Source organism: Manis javanica, chromosome 2 (assembly GCF_040802235.1).
Source record: "Manis javanica isolate MJ-LG chromosome 2, MJ_LKY, whole genome shotgun sequence".
Lineage (NCBI taxonomy): Eukaryota > Metazoa > Chordata > Mammalia > Pholidota > Manidae > Manis > Manis javanica.
The window spans coordinates 122,312,324-122,332,503 of NC_133157.1; the positions used below are offsets into that span (position 1 = coordinate 122,312,324).

Here is a 20,180-nt window from a genome sequence, read left to right on the forward strand (position 1 = left end):
AGGGGAGTGGTGTTGGTAACTTGGGGGAGGAAAGAGCTGTTTCCTGCTTCCTAGCTGCTATGCCTGTCTCTACTCCCAGAACCAGTGGGCTGAGCACACAGGTATAAGCCTCTATGCTTTGTGTTTGTAGCTGCTATAGACTGGGCTTCCCTGTGGCTGGCCTAATGCCAGGCTGGGGTTTGCGAGCCTGGTGGGGCTGGCTGGGAGAGAGGCCCAGTAGGCTACGTATGATAGTGAGGCTGTGTAGCCAGCCAGGGGGCTGGAGAGCCTGAATATCATCAAAGTTCCCAACCTGCTGGGCAGAGTGCACCCGGACAATTTTGTCTACTTGTCCTTTCTCCTGAGCAGTAAGCTCTGTGCATTCCTTGCCCCTTTAGCAGCCCTCTCGCTGTTAGAAAGTCTCTCAGACTGCTCACCTTTCTTCTGTCCTAGAGCAGCTGGATCTGGATCCCTGCTTTCCACAAGTGGCTGGAATCTCAGTCTCTCCAGGAATTCTGCCTCTCTTAGCTTCCCAACCCCCTAATCATGAGAGCCCCATGAAAGCACCATGAAATGTAAGTTTGTGCTAACAGAGCTAGGTGTTCAGCAGTCCCAGGCCTCCACTCCCTCCCTGCTCATTTCTCTTCCTCCCACCAGTTAGCTGGGATGGGGAAGGGGCTTGGGTCCCACTAGGCCACGGCTTTGGTACATTACCCTGTTTGTGAGGTTTGTTCTTTTCTCCAGGTATATGCAGTGTGGCACAGCCCTCTTTCCTGTTGCTCTTTCAGGATTAGTTGCATTAATTATATTTTCATATTATATGCAATTTTAGGAGGAATCCTCTCTCTTACCTCTCACACCGCCATCTTTTATCCAATCTCCCTTGCATATGTCTTCTTGAAACTGGGCTCTTGCCTTAGGGTAAATTCCTAGGAGTGGAATTCCTGGGTCAAATGGTATTTCTATTTTTAGTTTTTTGAGGAATCTCCATACTGCTTTCCACAATGGTTGCCCTAGTTTACATTCCCACCAGCAGTGTTGGAGGGTTCCCCTTTGTCCATATCCTCGGCAACATTTTTTGTTTCTAGTCTTTTCCTGTGTTAGTAATTTAAATAGCCATGTTTAACACAATTGTTTTTCTTAAGATTATTAATTTTGTTAAGGTTTAATCCTAAAATTTAGCAGCAATAGTTTAAGGAGTAAAATTTTCCATGTAAATGGGATCTAACAGAACCCCTTTCTTGTGATTGTTAATTGTTAAGGCTTATTTATTTAGATGACAACTTTTATTTAGATTGTTTTTGGATAGCATATTTTATCTTTTCCTGAAGAAAAACTCTATGAAAACTAGAATAAATACACTCAATCACCCTTAATCTAGTATCATTTATTTTTATCTTTCCTTCTCCACCACCAGTGAAGTCTAAAGACATGGGATCTGTGTACCAAAACTTATTTTGGTTCCCAATAATAAAATCTATGATGCTGAACTTTGAGTCCTATTTTATTTCTGGCTCTATCTTTTTCTTTCTTTTCCTCTCCTCTCTTCTCCTCTCCTTTCCCTTCCCTCTCTCTCTCTCTTTTTCTCTTTTCTTTCTTTTTCCTGCCCATGATATAAATTTTTTTCTTCTACTTAGGAGTTGTTTACTGTGAGGTATAATGTTGTAACCTTCCAACTTTTTAAAAAAGCTTATCAGTGAGAACTGTGCCCTAGTAAATATCTGGGGTGGTATGCCACTTTAAAGCATTGATGTTAACTTGTTAACTACTACTTAATAAAGCTTTATTGAGGATGTTTTCTCATTACTTATAAAAATGCTGAAATTGCAGTTTTAGTCAAGGGATTTAGGTGATGCCTAAGTTGTGTAAAGTAACTTCACATGGATGTTATTCTCAAAGTATCCTAATACCTTAGTGCTCCTTCCCCCATTCCTGCCATTTTGACTGGTCTGAATTTAGAGACAGAATTCGCATCATTTGAGTAGGTAATATAGATCTATACCTCCAATGCTAGAATCTCCCACTTTATCTACAACAAATGGGACTCATCTTCAATTTCAGTGTTTTCCACTAGAGGAGTCTCCTTTTCTGCCTCCATCTGGCTCTTTATTGTAGCACAACTCATCACAGACCATACACATGTATCCTTTCTTATCCTTTTCCTTCTTTCCTTGTGGCAAAGCACAGGACACATTTCACCTTCTGTATACTATATGCTTTTCTGATTGTCCGCACTCCTCTAGCTTCACACACATGAGCCCTTATCATTGACTGTATTACATTTGTTCTCTTTTGATGTATAAAATATTTGGAACAGCATGACAAAAACTGTTGATCACACTTATGAAGTTCACAGAAAAAAGCATGTCAATCTTAAAGACATGTTGAAGGCATAGTGAATATGCCTATCTGTAGTAAGATCATGTGGCTGGCTGGAATGCAGCCTTGTTTAAAATCAGGGAATGCTTTGGTAAGTAGCTTGGGTAGAAATAAAAAACAAAGAAGATGACACTCCTGTCAGTCATCAGTGCTAGCTGGTGCAGGTCGTGCAGTTTTAGGCTAGGACCTTTTTTCTATTCTTTTCTTTCCTTTTTAAAAATTTGGACCTAGAGCACTGCTCTCCAAAATTCCTGTTAACTGGTTAATTTCAAAGTATATTGAAAATATGCTGGCATAAGATGTAAGATACAGGGCTAATGTCTATATTATTTCAGTTTTATAAAGGATGCTTATAAATCTAGGACCTAGACTAATTTTTAGTTAAAACTTTAAGAATTCTCTAACAATTGCCCAGGTTCTAAGGTGATCTCCAATGGTTTCTTGTTACTTCATAATTGAAACAATTTTCCAAGTTTTATTTAAACTTTATTTGTTGAGTTAAAACTGGGTAGGTATTAGGTATCATCTCATATTTTTTGCTTTTTCTCAAAAATTTATGTGTTATAATTTTATATGCTGAGTTGGGACTTAAAAATTTATATTAACTCTTAACATGACTTTTTACTTATGTGTTCATAGAAATTAAAGCTAAAGTAGTCTTAATCATTCAGAATTCTTTCTCTGTAAATTGCTTTCTTTGATCAGTGATTTGCTGTTTCCTCTCTGAGGTACTGCTTTTCTTTTGGTAGTTATACAAATGTTAGTTTTTGAAATGAGAGAATCAGGTTTTTTGTTTCCATGTCAGATGCAAGTTTTTTGATCATCTGTGTTCCTGGTTCAGTCATTGAAGGGAGTAATAGAAATGTTTTAAAATTTGATAAGACCAAAGATATTTCTTTGTTTCTTTTAGGATACTTAAATTTTCTGTTCATATTATTCCTACTAGTATTCTCACTATAATAAGTAGTGCTGGTTTAAGGAGTCCTTTTATCCTTTTTTTTCTTTTTTTGCCTGACCTGAAATTTTAGGACTGCCAGTTTACATAACGATTGCAAAAATTCAAGTGTTTTTAGTACTCTAATTGCTTACTCATTTTTGCTTTGTAAACCTACCTCTTCCAGAATGTAAGTTCTTTGCAATATTTTTGGCTGAGTTCTTGAAAATATTATTGTTGACCTTTACATTCAGTCTTACAGAGATGGCTGCGCACTTTCCTCTCCTTTCAAGAATGATACTTGGCCATATGGTGAATCATCTTAATAAGAAGCCTTAAACTATAATCTCTCATATCACATACGTTCTCACTTCTGCTTTCTGAAACTAGTGAAGTTTTTAAAATAACATTAAATGTTAAACCAAACAACACTTAAAAAGTAATGTTATAGCATAGTAGAATGCAAATATGTGTTAAAATGTATACCAATTTTAACGTAGCAGTATGAAAATTAACCAAGGGGTGAATCAATATTTGTAGGAATATAGACACATTAAAATAATTAAATAATGAAGGCGTATGTTTTGGTATTCTTCCTTTTGGCTTTCCTGCAGTGTTTTCAAAATAGGTAGATATAGAACCTTCATATCTACCTTGTCCTTTATAGAGTAGTATATTAGTAAGAATGATTCTTTATCCATCAGTACATGAATGGATAAAGAAGATGTGGTACATATACACAATGGAATATTATTCAGCCATAAGAAGAAAACAAATCCTACCATTTGCAACAACATGGATGGAGCTAGAGGGTATTATGCTCAGTGAAATAAGCCAGGAGGAGAAAGACAAGTACCAAATGATTTCACTCATCTGTGGAGTATAAGAACAAAGCAAAAAACTGAAGGAACAAAACAGCAGCAAACTCACAGAACACAAGAATGGACTAGCAGTTACCAAATGGAAAGGGTCTGGGGAGAGTGGGTCTGAAGGAGGGATAAGGAGACCAAGGAGTATTATGATTCACACACATAATATAGGGGGGACACAGGGAAGGAAGTATGGCACAGAGAAGCTAAGTAGTGACTCTATAGCATCTTACTATGCTGATGGACAGTGACTGTTACAGAGTATGTGGTGGGAACTTGCTAATAGGGGGAATGTAGTAACCACAATGTTGCTCATGTGAAACCTGAGCATAAAATTGTATTTTAATGATACATACCTTAATAAAAAAAAAAAAGAATTGAAAACAGGTACTCAAACAAATACTTGTACACAGATGTTTTTAACTGCAATATTTACAAAAGCCAAAAGAAGGAAACAGTCCAATTGTCTATCAACAGATCAATGTGTAAATAAAATGTAATATTATCCATACAATATTATTAGGCCATGAAAAGGAATCAAGTACTTACACATACTAGAACATGGATCAATGTTGAAAACGTTACGCCAAGTAAAAGAAGTCAGTCTTAAAGACCACATATTGTATAACTCCATTTTATATGAATTATCCAGAATAGAAAATATAGAGACAGGAAGTAGAATAGTGGTTGCCAGGGACTGAGAGAAGGGGGAATGAAGAGTAACTTAATGAATCATCATACAGGGTTTCTTTTTAGGATGTAAAAATATTTGAAAATTAAAACAGTAGTGATGGATGGACAACCTTGTAAATACACTAAAACCCAATGAACTGTGTATCTCCTTTTTAAAGGAGAATTTCATGGTATGCTAATTATTTCCCAGTAAAGCTGATATTAAAAAAAAAAGAATGATCCTCTAGTATCAGATTAACAAAAAAATATGGCACCCACATGGTTAAAATCACATTTCAAGAATTAAAATGGTAGTAGTTTTGACTGTACTAACTGAGATAACGCCATATTATTTTGTTTATTCAAATTCCTTTGTCATTTCTCTCCATTTCCCTGTGTCTTTTAGATAACTTAAATTAAGATAGGCAACTCAGTTTAATCATAATTATTGTCTAGTTGGAAACTAAAATAGTAACTTTTTTCAATTCAAATATAATTGATATAACATTGGTTTAAGGTGTGCAGTATAATAATTCAATATTTATATATATTGCAAAATGTAAAATTAACTTTTAAAGTAAACCAGTAGTCTTCTTACTATAAAAGCAGTATATATACACTTTGCCCTTTCATGTACTTTTTATTTCCTCAAATTTAGAAGTTGAAAGAAGTGTAATATATATATTTGATACGGTAAATATAATGTTAGAAATACTACAGATAAGCAGCCGAAGAAATTAAACAGTCACTGCTGGAAAAGAACTGTTGTTAACATTTTGATACTTCTCAATGCATGCTTTTGAAAATGAAATTGCTGTATTGTACTGAATTGTATTATTTTGTGACCTCTTTTATTATTTAAAAGCATACTGTATTGTGACTTTCTCATGTGAAAAATTCTTTATGAAAAATTCTCTTCCCACACAGTTTTTTAATCCCTTAAAATATTGCATGGATTTTTAGCATTTTTTATGTTTTCATTTAGAATTTAAAAAGGAGTTGAGGAAAATGTCTTAAGGATAATTTATAATAGAATTTTTAAAATGATGAGCATTTTTTACCAATTAAAATGTTTAGGCTGTACTAAATTAGGGGAAAAAAAGGTGAGGGAATCTTTTGAAATGTAGAAAAATTTATTAGGTATATTTATTGAAAGAGATGAGCAAGTACATAAATATTTCTTCCAACTTATCTAGTATTTGTGGATTCTAACTGAACCCACAAACACTAGATAAATTGGAGAGCTTTAACAACAGCTGCACAACATTCATCCTTGAGAGAAATGGGCAGGTGGTTGGGTGCCCTCCCACCCAAGATTTTATCACTTCTTGGAGCCTTGGTATCCTCAGGTGATAAGTGTGGGTATAGGACTATTGCAAGGATTAAATGAGATGACAAATGTAAAATGTTTCATATGATACCTGTTCACAGAGAAAATACAAAAAAATACAGAGAAAGCCCTCTGCTTTTCACAAAGTATCCTATGTGTCTCTTTTTTTGTAATTCAGATTTATATCAGGCAGTGCCCAGTTGTAGGAATTAAAGTGCTTATTTTCTCAGCCAACCAAATAAATTAGAATTGTTATTGTTTGTAGTATAAATCATAAATGCTTGTAGAGAATTCCAACCTAATAATATTCAGGGAAATTTAAAAAGCTCCTCAAACTCAATTATACTTGTATATTGCTTCAGATATCTTTAAAAGAAATTTTTGGGGTGTGTGTGTGTGTTTAATGAAAATGTCTTTTGACAGCACATTGTGCTTACTTTTTACTTGTTGGTATTCCCTGGGCTTCTGTCATCAGCCTGAGGTGATTGCTTCTATTACTTCTTTGATTTCAGCTATTATATCCATACGATGATCACTTCTGGATAATTATCTCCCACTCCTCCCTGCCTTTTGAGTTTCTTGATTTCCAGTTGCTTCTCTACGTGATTCTCCTACGATGTGTCCAACTCCACACATGCAGACATAGTCTTGTCCTGTGTTTGCCTCACCCAACATCACCTGGCTTTCCATCTCTTTGTGAATGGCATTCCCATCACTATCAGCTGGTCATCCAGCCAGACACCCCAGTCATCGTGGGCCTCTTTTCTGCCTCACCTCTCACTTTAGTCACCCAGTAATAGTGACTGTGTCCTAAATATCTTTATACAGTCTCCTCTCCTCCCCTGTCTGCAGTAGACCCTCATCTCCCCTGGGCTATTGCAGCCAGCCTTTGAACTCATCTCTCCACCACTCAACTTGCCACCCCTTCCCCCATGCTATCCAGGACCGTTGCCATTGTGATGTTCCTAAAGCCTAATCTCCCTCACACATTTAGAAACTTTTTTAGCTCCCCAGTATCGATATAATAAAGTACAACCTCCCTAGTTGGGCAAACAATGCCCTTCATGATCTGGATGCTCCTCCTTGTCCAACATTTGTCTGCACCGTGGTCTTTGGCAGTTCTCCCCTGGCATTCTGTGCCCGTGCCTTCGCCTGCCTTTAGCTCTGCCTAGGCTCCCCTTTGCTGTCCGTTGGACCCTTCTCTTCTCATTGCATGAAGCCACCTTGACTGTCACTCCCTTCCTTGCACACAGCAGAGAGCTCAAGCAGGCTTTCCGTTCTGCTAGCAGAGTATTTTTATTTTCAGCATTTTGAAACCCTTTGCTTGTTAAGCTTTCCCTGCCAGTTCTAACCTCATAAAAGGTATGGGGCTCCTGGTCATTTTGTTATTCCCAGTGCCCAGCCAGTCCTTGCCATAGGTGGGCATTTTTTATTAAAGGATGTGAAAAATTGTTTATGAAACAGGATATTTTGGGGGGAGGGAGCAACAATGAAGTCATAATTATGGAGGAATAATTAATTTTATAATTATATAGTATTACATATAAAATAGATAATGTAAATAATAAATATTAATGGAGGAATGAGTAATTCTACCAAATACGTTTTTAAATAGCACATTGGGGAAGCACATTAACCACTGTGTGGTTGAAGATGGCAGAGATTAAGTCAGCAGTGAAGTTGACTCCTAGTTCAGCCCCAAAGAACAGCATGAGAATCATAAAACAGCAGTACCTTCCTGCCTTCATTTGGAATCTGGAGCTAGACAGTTTGACTTAGAGTCCTGGCTTGGTCATTAAATTTGGTCATTTCTGGGTCTTAGTTTTTTGTCTTGTGACAGAGAAATGGAGATTATAAATGAGATTATTGTAGCTCATAAAGTTATTTTGAGGACTAAGTAATAACATTTCAGGAGGCCTAGGTTAATGCCTGATGTCAAATAGTGCTTAATAAATGTTAGTTGAATTTAAATTATTCTCCTATTTCTGGATGCTTTTAGTAAAAACCTTGCTCTTATGTTAAATGTAAGTGATGTGTGTGCATAAACTGACACTATAAAAAAAAGATGAAATTGCCTTTTTTTTACCCTCAAAGATTTGTTCATTGTACTGATGACACCCCAGATCCTTGTATCGAATATGAGGTAAGAATCTTTTTTTATATATTGATGAAGTTAATAATCCTAGATGAAGATGTGTTGGGAATTGCTATTTATTTTTAAGTGAAATTTTTTTGGATTAATTTCTGTAGAACCTAGAACCATTGGATTTTTAAGTTTCTGAGTTATAAAATGTATTTTATATGCATATATATATATATATACACACACACATACTGTATACATAGTATATTTGTGCTACAGAATATACATATTTTATACTTCTTTTGTTTTGTAACAGAAACTTCTTTATTCTTACCATTCAGCTTAAGCTGAGTAAACTTTTGAACCTGGTATATAAGGAAAAACAGTCAACACCATTTACAGTTAGGCCCAGAGGACCTTTTATTTATTATATTCACTAATTTTAAAAATGACATGCAGGAGTAAGAATAAAAGGATAGTGGCTTTGTTAGAAATTGTAATAATTTAAACATAGCAGAACCCAAATTTTTATTCCATATTTTCTTAGTTTGAAGGTATATACACCATGCGCACAGGCACATATGCACACACACAGTGTTCTTGGATACAATTAACCTCTTAGCTGTTAGTAATGAATCTGGAGCAGACTTTTCGTTTAAATGCTGACTCTAGATCTCAACTGTATGCATGATAGACTCTCGCTTTATCATTACTCCTGGTTCTTCTTGTACTTGCATTGTTAAAATGTAATACTTTTGGAAATTGACAGCTCATAGTTAGTTGAGGAGAGGATAACCATCCTGCTCTGTAAGTGCAAAACATTTGTACTGGATTTATAACACTGATTAGAGTTAGTCCAGTGAATTTTTTAAAAATGTCTTTATTGTCTGTTTGTTTCCAGTCACCTTTGTAAATACAGATGCTTTCAAAATTTGTCCACTGATTTGTAGTATCAAGTAATTTTTAGTGTGTTGGGAAGATAATGGTGTATGTTCTGTGTGAGTGTACTGGGGGTGCAGGACAGTTCATTTTCTATTTACCAGGCCACCAAACACTTAGTAAATCTTTTAGTATCTGTAATTAAGATCTTTACATACCATTTGTGAAGACTTTTTTTTAAAAAATAGCATAGTATGAACATTTTCCCAGGTCATTCAGCATTTTTTATGACATTATTTCTATGTAATAATATATTCATATCTGTTGTTTCATTGAGCAAGCATCTATTAACCACCTGCCAGATTCTTATTACTTTGTGCTGGGAAAAAAAAAATGAAAAAAAAAATTGTTTCTCTGACCTTGCCCTGAGGCATTTGATGTCATCATCTGTCCCCAAAATATATTTCACTAGCAGTTAGCTCTTTTACTGCTTTTTGGGGAATATGCCATCATATTAGTGTAAAAGGGTTCAAAACCCAGTTTTAGAAGCCGTTAGGTGATATTCTTAGAGTAATTAAAATGAAAACGTTGCAAGCAGAATCCTAGGTATCGTGTACGCCTGTCTGTATGCATTTAAAGAGACATATACATACACTACAAGCTCATATATTCATAGATTATTTCTGGAAAGATGTATGGGAAATTGACAGCACTAGTTATCTCTGAGGAAGACAGAGGGACAGCCCTGGGGTGGTTAAAAAAAAAGATCCACCTTTTACCCTTTGTATTTTTTCACACAATGTATGTATTACCTTTCTAAAACATTATTTAAGTAAAGGTTATGCACATTTTCCAAAAAGTTAATGGGAGTTTGCAACAATTGCTTATTTCTTTGTTGCTTAAATAAAAATTACTGTAATCATTAAAAAAATTATTTGCCAGCACTGGCTTTTAATAGATAGCAGTAGTATAATTTTTTTAGTTCTTCATTTAATAATTAGGTCCTTTTTAGAAATATGGCAAATACAGAATTAGGTGGACTTGACCAAGAGCTCAAAATAATGGAAATTGACATCAGTGCATTTTTAATTTGTAAGGCATATTTTAACAGTACAAAATTTTTTTTTAAAGAAAAGCAACTTACTATAAAAAATCTAACAGTATAAGAAAATATGAGGAACCTACACCCAGATATGTCCTCCTCAGTATTAACATTTTGGCCTTTAACTTCCCTTTCTTGAGGTGTGTGTGTGTATGTGTGTGTGTGTGTGTGTGTGTGTGTGTACACAATCTCTCTTCATTAGATAATTTGCATACCTTTTTTTTCCACATACAACATAGTGTATTTTACAAGTTCATTAAATATTTTTTTAATCATAATTTTTAGTGGTTGCTTATCTTATATATTTGCTTTTTCACTGACATTTCTTAAGGACCAGCTAGGTATTATATACTTGTGCTGGGGACACAAAGATAATTAAGACTCAGGTCCATGCCCTTAGTTACTATTAAGAAGGGAAGAGAGACTTTATCAAATGACTGTAGTAAAACATGGTGTGTATGTGCTTACTATGCACAAGAAACTATGGGAAGGGAGGGTACGGAGCCCCCTGAGGGATTCTGGAAATGGAGCCTAGAGTAATTCAGATTCTGTCTCAAAATGTGGAGGGTAAATAGGTGTAAGACCACATAGGGAAGCTGGAGACATCACCGCTTATCACAGTTAATACTTCAAAAGAACAGAATTAAGTTTTCCCTAGAGAATATTTTGAAAACAGACTCAGAAGCATACATTTGTCAACTGTACTGTTTATAAAATTGTAGCAATTCAATAGTATATGAGAATTTGCATATATTAAATAATTAATTACAGGAATAAGATCCATTTATGACTTGGGCCATTGGTAGAAGCATTTTACTTTAAAATAATGGGAAAGTCGTGGAAGGGTTATAGTAATTCTTTGTGACAGACCATAATAATTTTGTCAGAGTTAAGTATGGTACTTAAGGTAGGTAACTTTGAAATTATTTTATTTTTTGATGTTCTTAAAGGGGCAAAGAACATGAATTAAAGGGCTACTTGTGGCACCATGAAAAGATTCGACTTCATCATCCTTGAAGTTGTAAATTATGTCAGAACTCTCAAAATGATGAATAAATGACAAAGATGCATTTTTGTCATAAGCAGTTTTAACACAACTTCCCGTGCTTATTAGACTAATAAGACCATAGCTCTGTTCCCTATATCTTGTGTCAGGGATATTTTATGATTCCTTTTTAAAAATAACCGCTTGATAATGACAGTTGTTAAGATAAGGTCTTGACAGAAAATTGTAAGACTAGGAAACATTCCCTTGTTACGTAGTTGTGTTATTTTCTCCTTTTCTCCTTTCCTGCAGCTTGTTCTTAGAAAATGGTGTGAATTAATTCCTGGGGCTGAGTTCCGATGTTTTGTCAAAGAAAACAAGCTTATTGGTGAGTTTTTTTTTCCTTGAAAGTAATCATTAAAAGAAAACAAGCTTTTGATGTAAGTAAGTTTCTAGTAGTTAAGATGGGGGTAACATTCAGTTTTTATCTCAGATGCTACTTCTAACCAAGTGGTACTGACTTTCTAGAATGCTATACTGATGAGGATCCTGAGGTCATATTCAGTTTCCATGGCAAGTAGTCTTGTGCATTAATCATGTCTGTCTGGAGTCCAAAGCTGAAAATGATGGTCTTTATCATTCCCAAGTTAGGATATGCATAATATTACCTGCTTACTTTCTGGGACTTTCTTAACTATTAAAGCTAAACACAATTTATTTTAAGTAAGATAAAAAGCCAAGTTTTTGAAACTTTTTTCTATTATTGGAACACTGTTTATTATTCTAGCAAGAGAAAATATATGGACAAGTAAGTGCATAATTTAAAAGTCATCCATTTTCTTTCCTCTCATGTTACTATTTTGTTGGTTTATATTTATACAAGTTAAATAGTGAAGAAAATTTGCTATTGTTTTTGGTTTATGCACATTTTCCATGAAGTGAAATTTATCTTTAACCAAGAAAAGTGTAATTAGAACAGAATCAAGTCAACACTATTTATTTATTGAATGTGATGTTGACATGTATTAATTTACCTAGAAGAAACTTGGGGTGTTTGAATTTATATTGTTAAGTATTCATGAAAACATCATGTAAGCACAGCTGAAGAAGGGAGACATGTTGGCATGCGATTAAGAATCTGGATGGAAGCCCTACTTTCAGAGCAGAAAACGTTTTCCTAGGCCTAGGGCAAATCAAGGGTGTTTTACAGTAGTCCCTTTAGAGCATTTGGAGTAATGTCAACAAGTCACTCTGAAGATAGAAATGTTTGTTTTCCATGGCTTAAAACATCAGGCTTGTGAAGGCAGGGTAGCACATATGAACAAGAAAAACATGCTGTTCTCTGAAGTACAATATTAATATGGGAGTCATAATGGTGAGGAATATTTTAAATTTTCCCTAAGAAAGTGGAAAATACCAATTGGTGAAAAGTTCATTGGAAAAATCAAAGCAGCAGTTGACTAAGTGTGCAGGCTTAAAATTGCTTTTTTCAGTTTTTACGTAACAAGCATTTTTACAGCTTTGAATTCTTCCCATTGTACTAAGTAAAAATAACTACTGTTTCTAAAGTAAGAAAATGGAACTTTAGAATTCACCTATCCAGACAGACCTCTACAACTGCTAAGTTTTCTTTCTGTATATAATGTGGCAATATTCATCTGGTTGGTCTTCTGACCCACTTTAATGGTTCTTTCATAGAAGAAGTTTCAAGCACATTTTGATGTTTTTGAAAATAATATTACATAATAATGGAATGTAACATTTTTTTATCAGGTATTTCTCAAAGGGACTACACACAATACTATGATCATATTTCTAAACAAAAGGAAGAGATTTGCAGGTGCATACAAGACTTTTTCAAGAAACACATACAGTATAAATTCTTAGATGAAGACTGTGAGTACTTTTTATTGACCTAGTGAAATGAAATGAAATATATATGTAATGTTACTGAATCTTACTTTAGGGTTGGTGGTGCATATTTTAAAACAATTTGAAACACTGTATTTTAAGCGTTTTACTATATTGCTATTTGGTATTGCTGATAGGTTTTTTTTTGTATATTAATTTATATTTAATCAACGAGAGTTCCTTTTTAATACTGAGACAGTTATCACACATTTCGAAGAGTCCATCAGCAGAGAATAAAATGCTACTGTTCTTAGGATTAGATTAGCTAGCTGACTGATCTATCTAGATTTTTTATTTGAATGATCAGATAACATCAATTACAAAGTAAACATTTATGAGATGTTTTTAAGAATTAAAAGTATATTGTATGAGAGTTTTCATGCATCTTAAAATTATATCTGCTATGATTTACATTTTTTCTGCTTGAAAAGTGGAGGTCTATGGCAGATTTGATTTTGAAAGAAAGATTAAGCATGCCATAAGCATAGCCAGATTTTATGCTTTCTGATCACAGACTGTATTCACTTCATTCCCCACCAAAGTGATTGATGCCCCTTTCACTAACTACTACATATAGCCTGTTTGTAATGGCGAACCTGGTTGAGATGATGTCAGTTTGGTTTGCATTTATAAATATAAGGGATTATCGCTGAGGGTAGAGAAAATGAAAACAAAATTATGTAATAAAACATTGCAGGATGCCCTTTTATGTTTGAAGTTTTGAGATTTATAAGCATGAAGACCTCAAGATCAAGTATATTCACTGTTTAAGTAACTAATAGTATTTATCAAAAGGTAGCTTAGATCATGAAAATCATAGTTTGGCATTAACTTTGAGTTTTTTCTCCTTTACAGTTGTGTTTGATATATATAGAGACAGCAGGGTAAGTAAAAACTACATCATATGCTTTAAAATCAGGTCTGGTCTTATAAGTAGAATGCTTATATATGTAAAGGGCCCACTGCCAAAAAAAATATTTTCTCAAATGAACTAAGGTGATTGGAATTCATAGTGGTCAAGAATCTCCCCTTACTGAAAAGTTCAGCATAGAGAATAAATATAGTCAATAATATTGTAATAACTGAATGGGGACAGATGGTAACTACATTCATTGTGGTAAGCATTTTATGATGTATATAATGTATACTATGTTGTACACCTGAAACTAATACAATAATATTGTATGTCAATAATACTTCAGTTGAAAATGTTTTAAAATTAAAAATAAATGACCAGTCTACCATTAAAATGTACTTAACATTAGGAGACACAGTGTCTTCAGTAATTATGTGCCACAGACTTACAGATTATTAGTTTAACAAATGGCTCAATGGCTACCCTATGTCCTACTTTCCATTTTTGTCAGGGGTCTGGGCCTGCTTAAAATAGTTCAATTTGCACACTTAAATGTGGCCAGGAATTTGTCATTTGATATTTAGATAATTATTTTTAGTCAAATGAAAGTTCCTTAGCATGATTTGGGTCACTGTGACCTTTAGACTGAAGATGAGGATTAGAGTCATTTATATTCATTCCCTAAATCTTGAAAGTGATGGAAATGTCTGTAAGAACAAGAAAACAAAAACCTGATTTAATAAATCCTACAGCAGAGATTTCATTGTCAAGACATGAAATATTTTCAAAGAAATTGGAGTCACTGCCAGTTTTGTGATTACTGCTTATTGGCTTAGTTGTTAACACAGCATGTGTGTTTTCTAAATATGTGACCCATGTGTTTACCAAATGTTACCCACGTATTTCTTATTCCCTCTCCATGCTCATAGCATTGGATGATGTTTATGATACCTTTGAGTCATTTTTTGCACAAAAGATATGGCCCATATGGTCATGTCCTTAAATAATTGTTAACTGTTTACTTGCCTCTATTAGGTCGAAAGGCATCACTTACTCTGTGTTCACCTCTGCATTCAAGGGTGATGGTGTCTGTTAAAAGTTAGAGGAGTTATAAATTGAGATTTGGTGAAGAAGGAGGGATATTACATGGCAAAGTTTCAACTTAGTGGAAACACACCTTACAAAAAGGATTGGAAGCCTATGTGACTGAATGGATGGAAACCTTAGTTGATAGTCCCAGCTCGGCTTCTGAAAGACAGATGCTGGCCATGGCCAGTCACCCATGCAGCCAGCATTTATTGATGATATCTGCTGTATTAGATGCCACACTTTAAAAAGAAGCCTCCACCAAGATAATCTCCCAACCTTCGAGGACCTTATCTTTGAGACAAACATTTCAGGGAATTGGCCTGGTAGCAAGCAGGATCAGATCATTTAGGGAGTGAGGAAACCTAACCATTGTCCTGATTATGCAATCCAGAAGAGTTTTATTCTCATTGAATTCAGGTTGTCCATATAAGCCCACAAGGTAGTTATTATTTGATGCCATTTTACAGATATTAAAAATGAAGCAATTGTATTCATTCATTAAAAATGAAGCATTTGGAAGATGGCGGCGTGAGTAGTTCAGAGGAAATCTCCTCCCCAAAATATATATATTTCTGAAAATACAATAAATACAACTATTCCTAAAAGAGACACCAGTGGATGCAGTACAACAGCCAGGATACATCTACATCTGCGAGAACTCAGAATCACATGAAGGGCGTAAGATACAAGCAGTGGCCAGGAGGGACCCGAATGCTCCTCCACCCCAAATCCCGGCAGGAAGAAAGGAGTCAGAACGGGGAGGGAGTGAAAGCCCAGGACTGCTAAACAACCAGCTCTAGAAATCTGCACCCGGAACGCAGACACAAGGTGCATGGGGTGCTGGATATTAGAGAAATGTAAAAGCAAAACCTGTGGGCAGGTGCCCACAACTGGCGCCCCTGAGACAAAAGAAAAGCAAGTGCTTTCTGCAAGTCCTAAAGAGACAGGGACCCCATAGCTGGATGAAGTTGTCCCGGCAGCTGGGAACATCAGGGAAACTTAGGCGCCCTAAATGGAGGCAGTGCAGCTCTGAAGCCCCTCACAGGACTAGGCAGCCTGCCAGTTGTTCCTCCAACTGGCGCGGACCCCGACACACAGGCCCAGTAGCAGGACAGTGGGAGCGTGCGCCAGGGGCGGAAGCGCTAAAAGGAACCGAGAGCAGATCCATGCGCCACAGGGCTAGCCGGCAGCGGTGTGACCGAACAGCCCAGACGCGGCTTGCGTGCACTGGCGGCAGTGAAGCCAGAGCCCAGTAGAAGCCTGCGCGGAAAAGCCCCATGCGCACCAGCAGCAGAGCCAGAGGGAGCAGGCGCGCTCCCAGGAGCTGACCAGAATCCCAGCCCAACACACAGCCGCCCGGGCCAGACCCAAAGGTCGCTGCTGTTACACAGCTGCCTGGCAGGGTCGCTGCTAGCACAGAGAAGCACAACTGGCGTGCCTGCCACTCCCCACAAAGCTCCATGCTGCTCTGATGGACACGCTGCCCACAGCAGCTTAGGAGATTAACCCGGTGGCTGCTCCAGGAGTGCAGGTAGCCGTCACAGGCAGCGGAGAAGGGCAAGGCATCCAGCAAGCAGGAAAGGACTTTCTTCTCCCAGCTGACACAACCGCAACCTGCCTACAGCCGCTACAATCACCATGAAAAGGCAAAAAAATCTGGTCCAGACCAAGATAGTTACACCTGAGAAAGGATCTGCAGAGGCAGACCTAACCAGTCTCCCTGAAAAAGAATTCAAAATAAAAATCATAAACATGCTGACAGAGCTGCAGAGAAATTGCAAGAGCTAAGGGATGAAGTCCAGAGGGAGATTATAGACATCCGGAGGGAGATCACAGATGTCTGGAGGGAGATTACAGAAGTGAAACAAGATATGGAAGGATTTATAAGCAGAATGGATAAGATGCAAGAGGCCATTGATGGAATAGAAACTAGAGAACAGGAACGCATAGAAGCTGATGCAGAGAGAGATAAAAGGATCTCCAGGAATGAAAGAATATTAAGAGAACTGTGTGACCAATCCAAAAGGAACAATATCCACATTATAGGGATACCAGAGGAAGAAGAGAGAAAAAGGGATAGAAAGTGCCTTTGAAGAAATAATTGCTGAGGACTTCCCCAAACTGGGGAGGAAATAGTTGCTCAGACTACGGAGGCACACAGAACTCCCAAGAGACGGGATCCAAAGAGGTCAACACCCAGACACATAATTAAAATGGCAAAGATCAACGACAAGGAGAGACTATTAAAGACAGCCAGAGAGAGAAAAGAGTCACCTACAAAGGAAAACCCATCAGGCTATCATCAGACTTCTCAACAGAAACCTTACAGGCCAGAAGAGAATGGCATGATATATTTAATGCAAGGAAAGAGAAGGGCCTTGAACGAAGGGTACTGTATCCAGCACGACTATCATTTAAATATGAAGGAGGGATTAAACAGTTCCCAGACAAGCAAAAGTTGAGGGAATGAGGGAATTTGCCTCCCACAAACCACCTCTACAGGGTATCTTGGAGGGATTGCTCTAGATGGGGGCACTCCTAAAAAGAGCACAGAACAAAACACCCAACATATGAAGAATGGAGGAGGAGGAAAAAGAAGGGAAAGAAATAATCATCAGACTGTGTTTATAACAGTTCAATAAGCAAGTGAGGTCAGACAGTAAGGTAGTAAACAAGCTAACCTCGAACCTGTGGTAACCACAAATGTAAAGCCTGCAATGGCAATAAGTACATATCTTTCAATGATCACCCTAAATGTAAATGGACTGAATGCACCAATCAAAAGACACAGAGTAATAGAATGGATAAAAAAGCAAGACCCATCTATATGCTGCTTACAAGAGACTCACCTCAAACCCAAAGACATACACAGATTAAAAGTCAAGGGTTGGAGAAAGATATTTCATGCAAACAACGGAGAGAGAAAAGCAGGTGTTGCAGTACTAGTATCAGACAAAATAGACTTCAAAATAAAGTAATAAGAGATAAAGAAGGACATTACATAATGATAAAGGGCTCAGCCCAACAAGAGGATATAACCATTATAAACATATATGCACCCAATACAGGAGCACCAATATATGTGAAACAAATACTAACAGAATTAAAGGAGGAAATAGAATGCAATGCATTCATTTTGGGAGACTTTAACACACCACTCACCCCAAAGGACAGATGCACCAGACAGAAAATAAGTAAGGACACAGAGGCACTGAACAACATGATAGAACGGATGGACCTAATAGACATCTGTAGAACTCCTCATCCAAAAGCAACAGGATACACATTCTTCTCAAGTGCACATGGAACATTCTCCAGAACAGACCACATTCTAGGCCACAAAAAGAGCCTCAGTAAATTCCAAAAGATTGAAATCCTACCAACCAAATTTTCAGACCACAAAGGCATAAAACTAGAAATAAATTGCACAGAGAAAGCAAAAAGGGTCACAGATACATGGAGGCTTAACAACATGCTTCTAAATAATCAGTGGATCAATGACCAAATTAAAATGGAGATCCAGCAATATATAGAAACAAATGACAACAACAACACAAAGCCCCAACTACTGTGGGACGCAGCAAAAGCAGTCTTAAGAGGAAAGTATATAGCGATCCAGGCACACCTGAAGAAGGAAGAACAATCCCAAATGAATAGTCTAATGTCACAATTATTGAAATTGGATAAAGAAGAACAAATGAGGCCTAAGGTCAGCAGACGGAGGGACATAATAAAGATCAGAGAAGAAATAAAATTGAGAAGAATAAAACAATAGCAAAAATCAATGAAACCAAGAGCTGGTTCTTTGAGAAAATAAACAAAATAGATAAGCCTCTAGCCAAGCTTATTAAGAGAAAAAGAGAGTCAACACACATCAACGAGAAAGGAAAAAATCATGACGGACCGCACAGAAATACAAAGAATTATTAGAGAATACTATGAAAACCTATATGCTAACAAGCTGGAAAACCTAGGAGAAATGGACAACTTCTTAGAAAAATACAACCTTCCAAGACTGACCCAGAAAGAAACAGAAAATCTAAACAGACCAATTACCAGCAATGAAATTGAATCGGTAATCAAAAAACTACCCAAGAACAAAACCCCCGGGCCAGATGGATTTACCTCGGAATTTTATCAAACATACAGAGAAGACATAACACCCATTCTCCTTAAAGTTTTCCAAAAAATAGAAGAGGAGGGAATACTCCCAAACTCATTCTATGAAGCCAACATCATCCTAATACCAAAACCAGGCAAAGACCCCACCAAAAAAGAAAACTACAGACCAATATCCCTGATGAACCTAGATGCAAAAATACTCAACAAAATATTAGCAAACCAAATTCAAAACTACATCTAGAGGATCATATACCATGACCAAGTGGGATTCATCCCAGGGATGCAAGGATGGTACAATATTCGAAAATCCATCAACATTATCCACCACATCAACAAAAAAAAGGACAAAAACCACATGATCATCTCCATAGATGCCGAAAAAGCATTCAACAAAATTCAACATCCTTTCATGATAAAAACTCTCAACAAAATGGATATACAGGGCAAGTCCCTCAACATAATAAAGGCCATATATGATAAGCCCACAGCCAACATCATACTTAACAGAGAGAAGCTGAATGCTTTTCCTCTGAGATCAGGAACAAGACAGGGATGCTCACTGTCCCCACTGTTATTCAACATAGTACTGGAGGTCCTAGCCATGGCAATCAGACAAAACAAAGAAATACAAGGAATCCAGATTGGTAAAGAAGAAGTCAAACTGTCACTATTTGCAGATGACATAATATTGTACATAAAAAACCCTAAAGACTCCACTGCAAAACTATTAGAACTAATATCGGAACTCAACAAAGTTGCAGGATACAAAATTTAACACACAGAAATCTGTAGCTTTCCTATACACTAACAATGAACTAATAGAAAGAGAAATCAGGAAAGCAATTCCATTCACAATAGCATCAAAAATAATAAAATACCTAGGAATAAACCGAACCAAGGAAGTGAAAGACTTATAACCTGAAAACTACAAGACACTCTTAAGAGAAATTAAAGAGGACACTAATGAATGGAAACTCATCCCATGCTCCT

General features: G+C 36.5%; 1 protein-coding gene across 5 annotated transcripts in view; it reads left to right on the top strand.

Annotated features, from left to right (window-relative positions):
• CDC123 (cell division cycle 123) overlaps positions 1–20,180 on the top strand; it is a 112,939-nt gene that overhangs the window by 37,227 nt on the left and 55,532 nt on the right. For all 5 annotated transcript variants that reach the window (XM_073229288.1, XM_073229290.1, XM_073229291.1 and 2 more), the window contains 4 exons: positions 8,258–8,306; positions 11,525–11,600; positions 12,986–13,108; positions 13,979–14,007. In XM_073229288.1, coding sequence (XP_073085389.1) covers positions 8,258–8,306; positions 11,525–11,600; positions 12,986–13,108; positions 13,979–14,007 — 277 coding nt within the window. The remainder of the gene's footprint in view (positions 1–8,257; positions 8,307–11,524; positions 11,601–12,985; positions 13,109–13,978; positions 14,008–20,180) is intronic.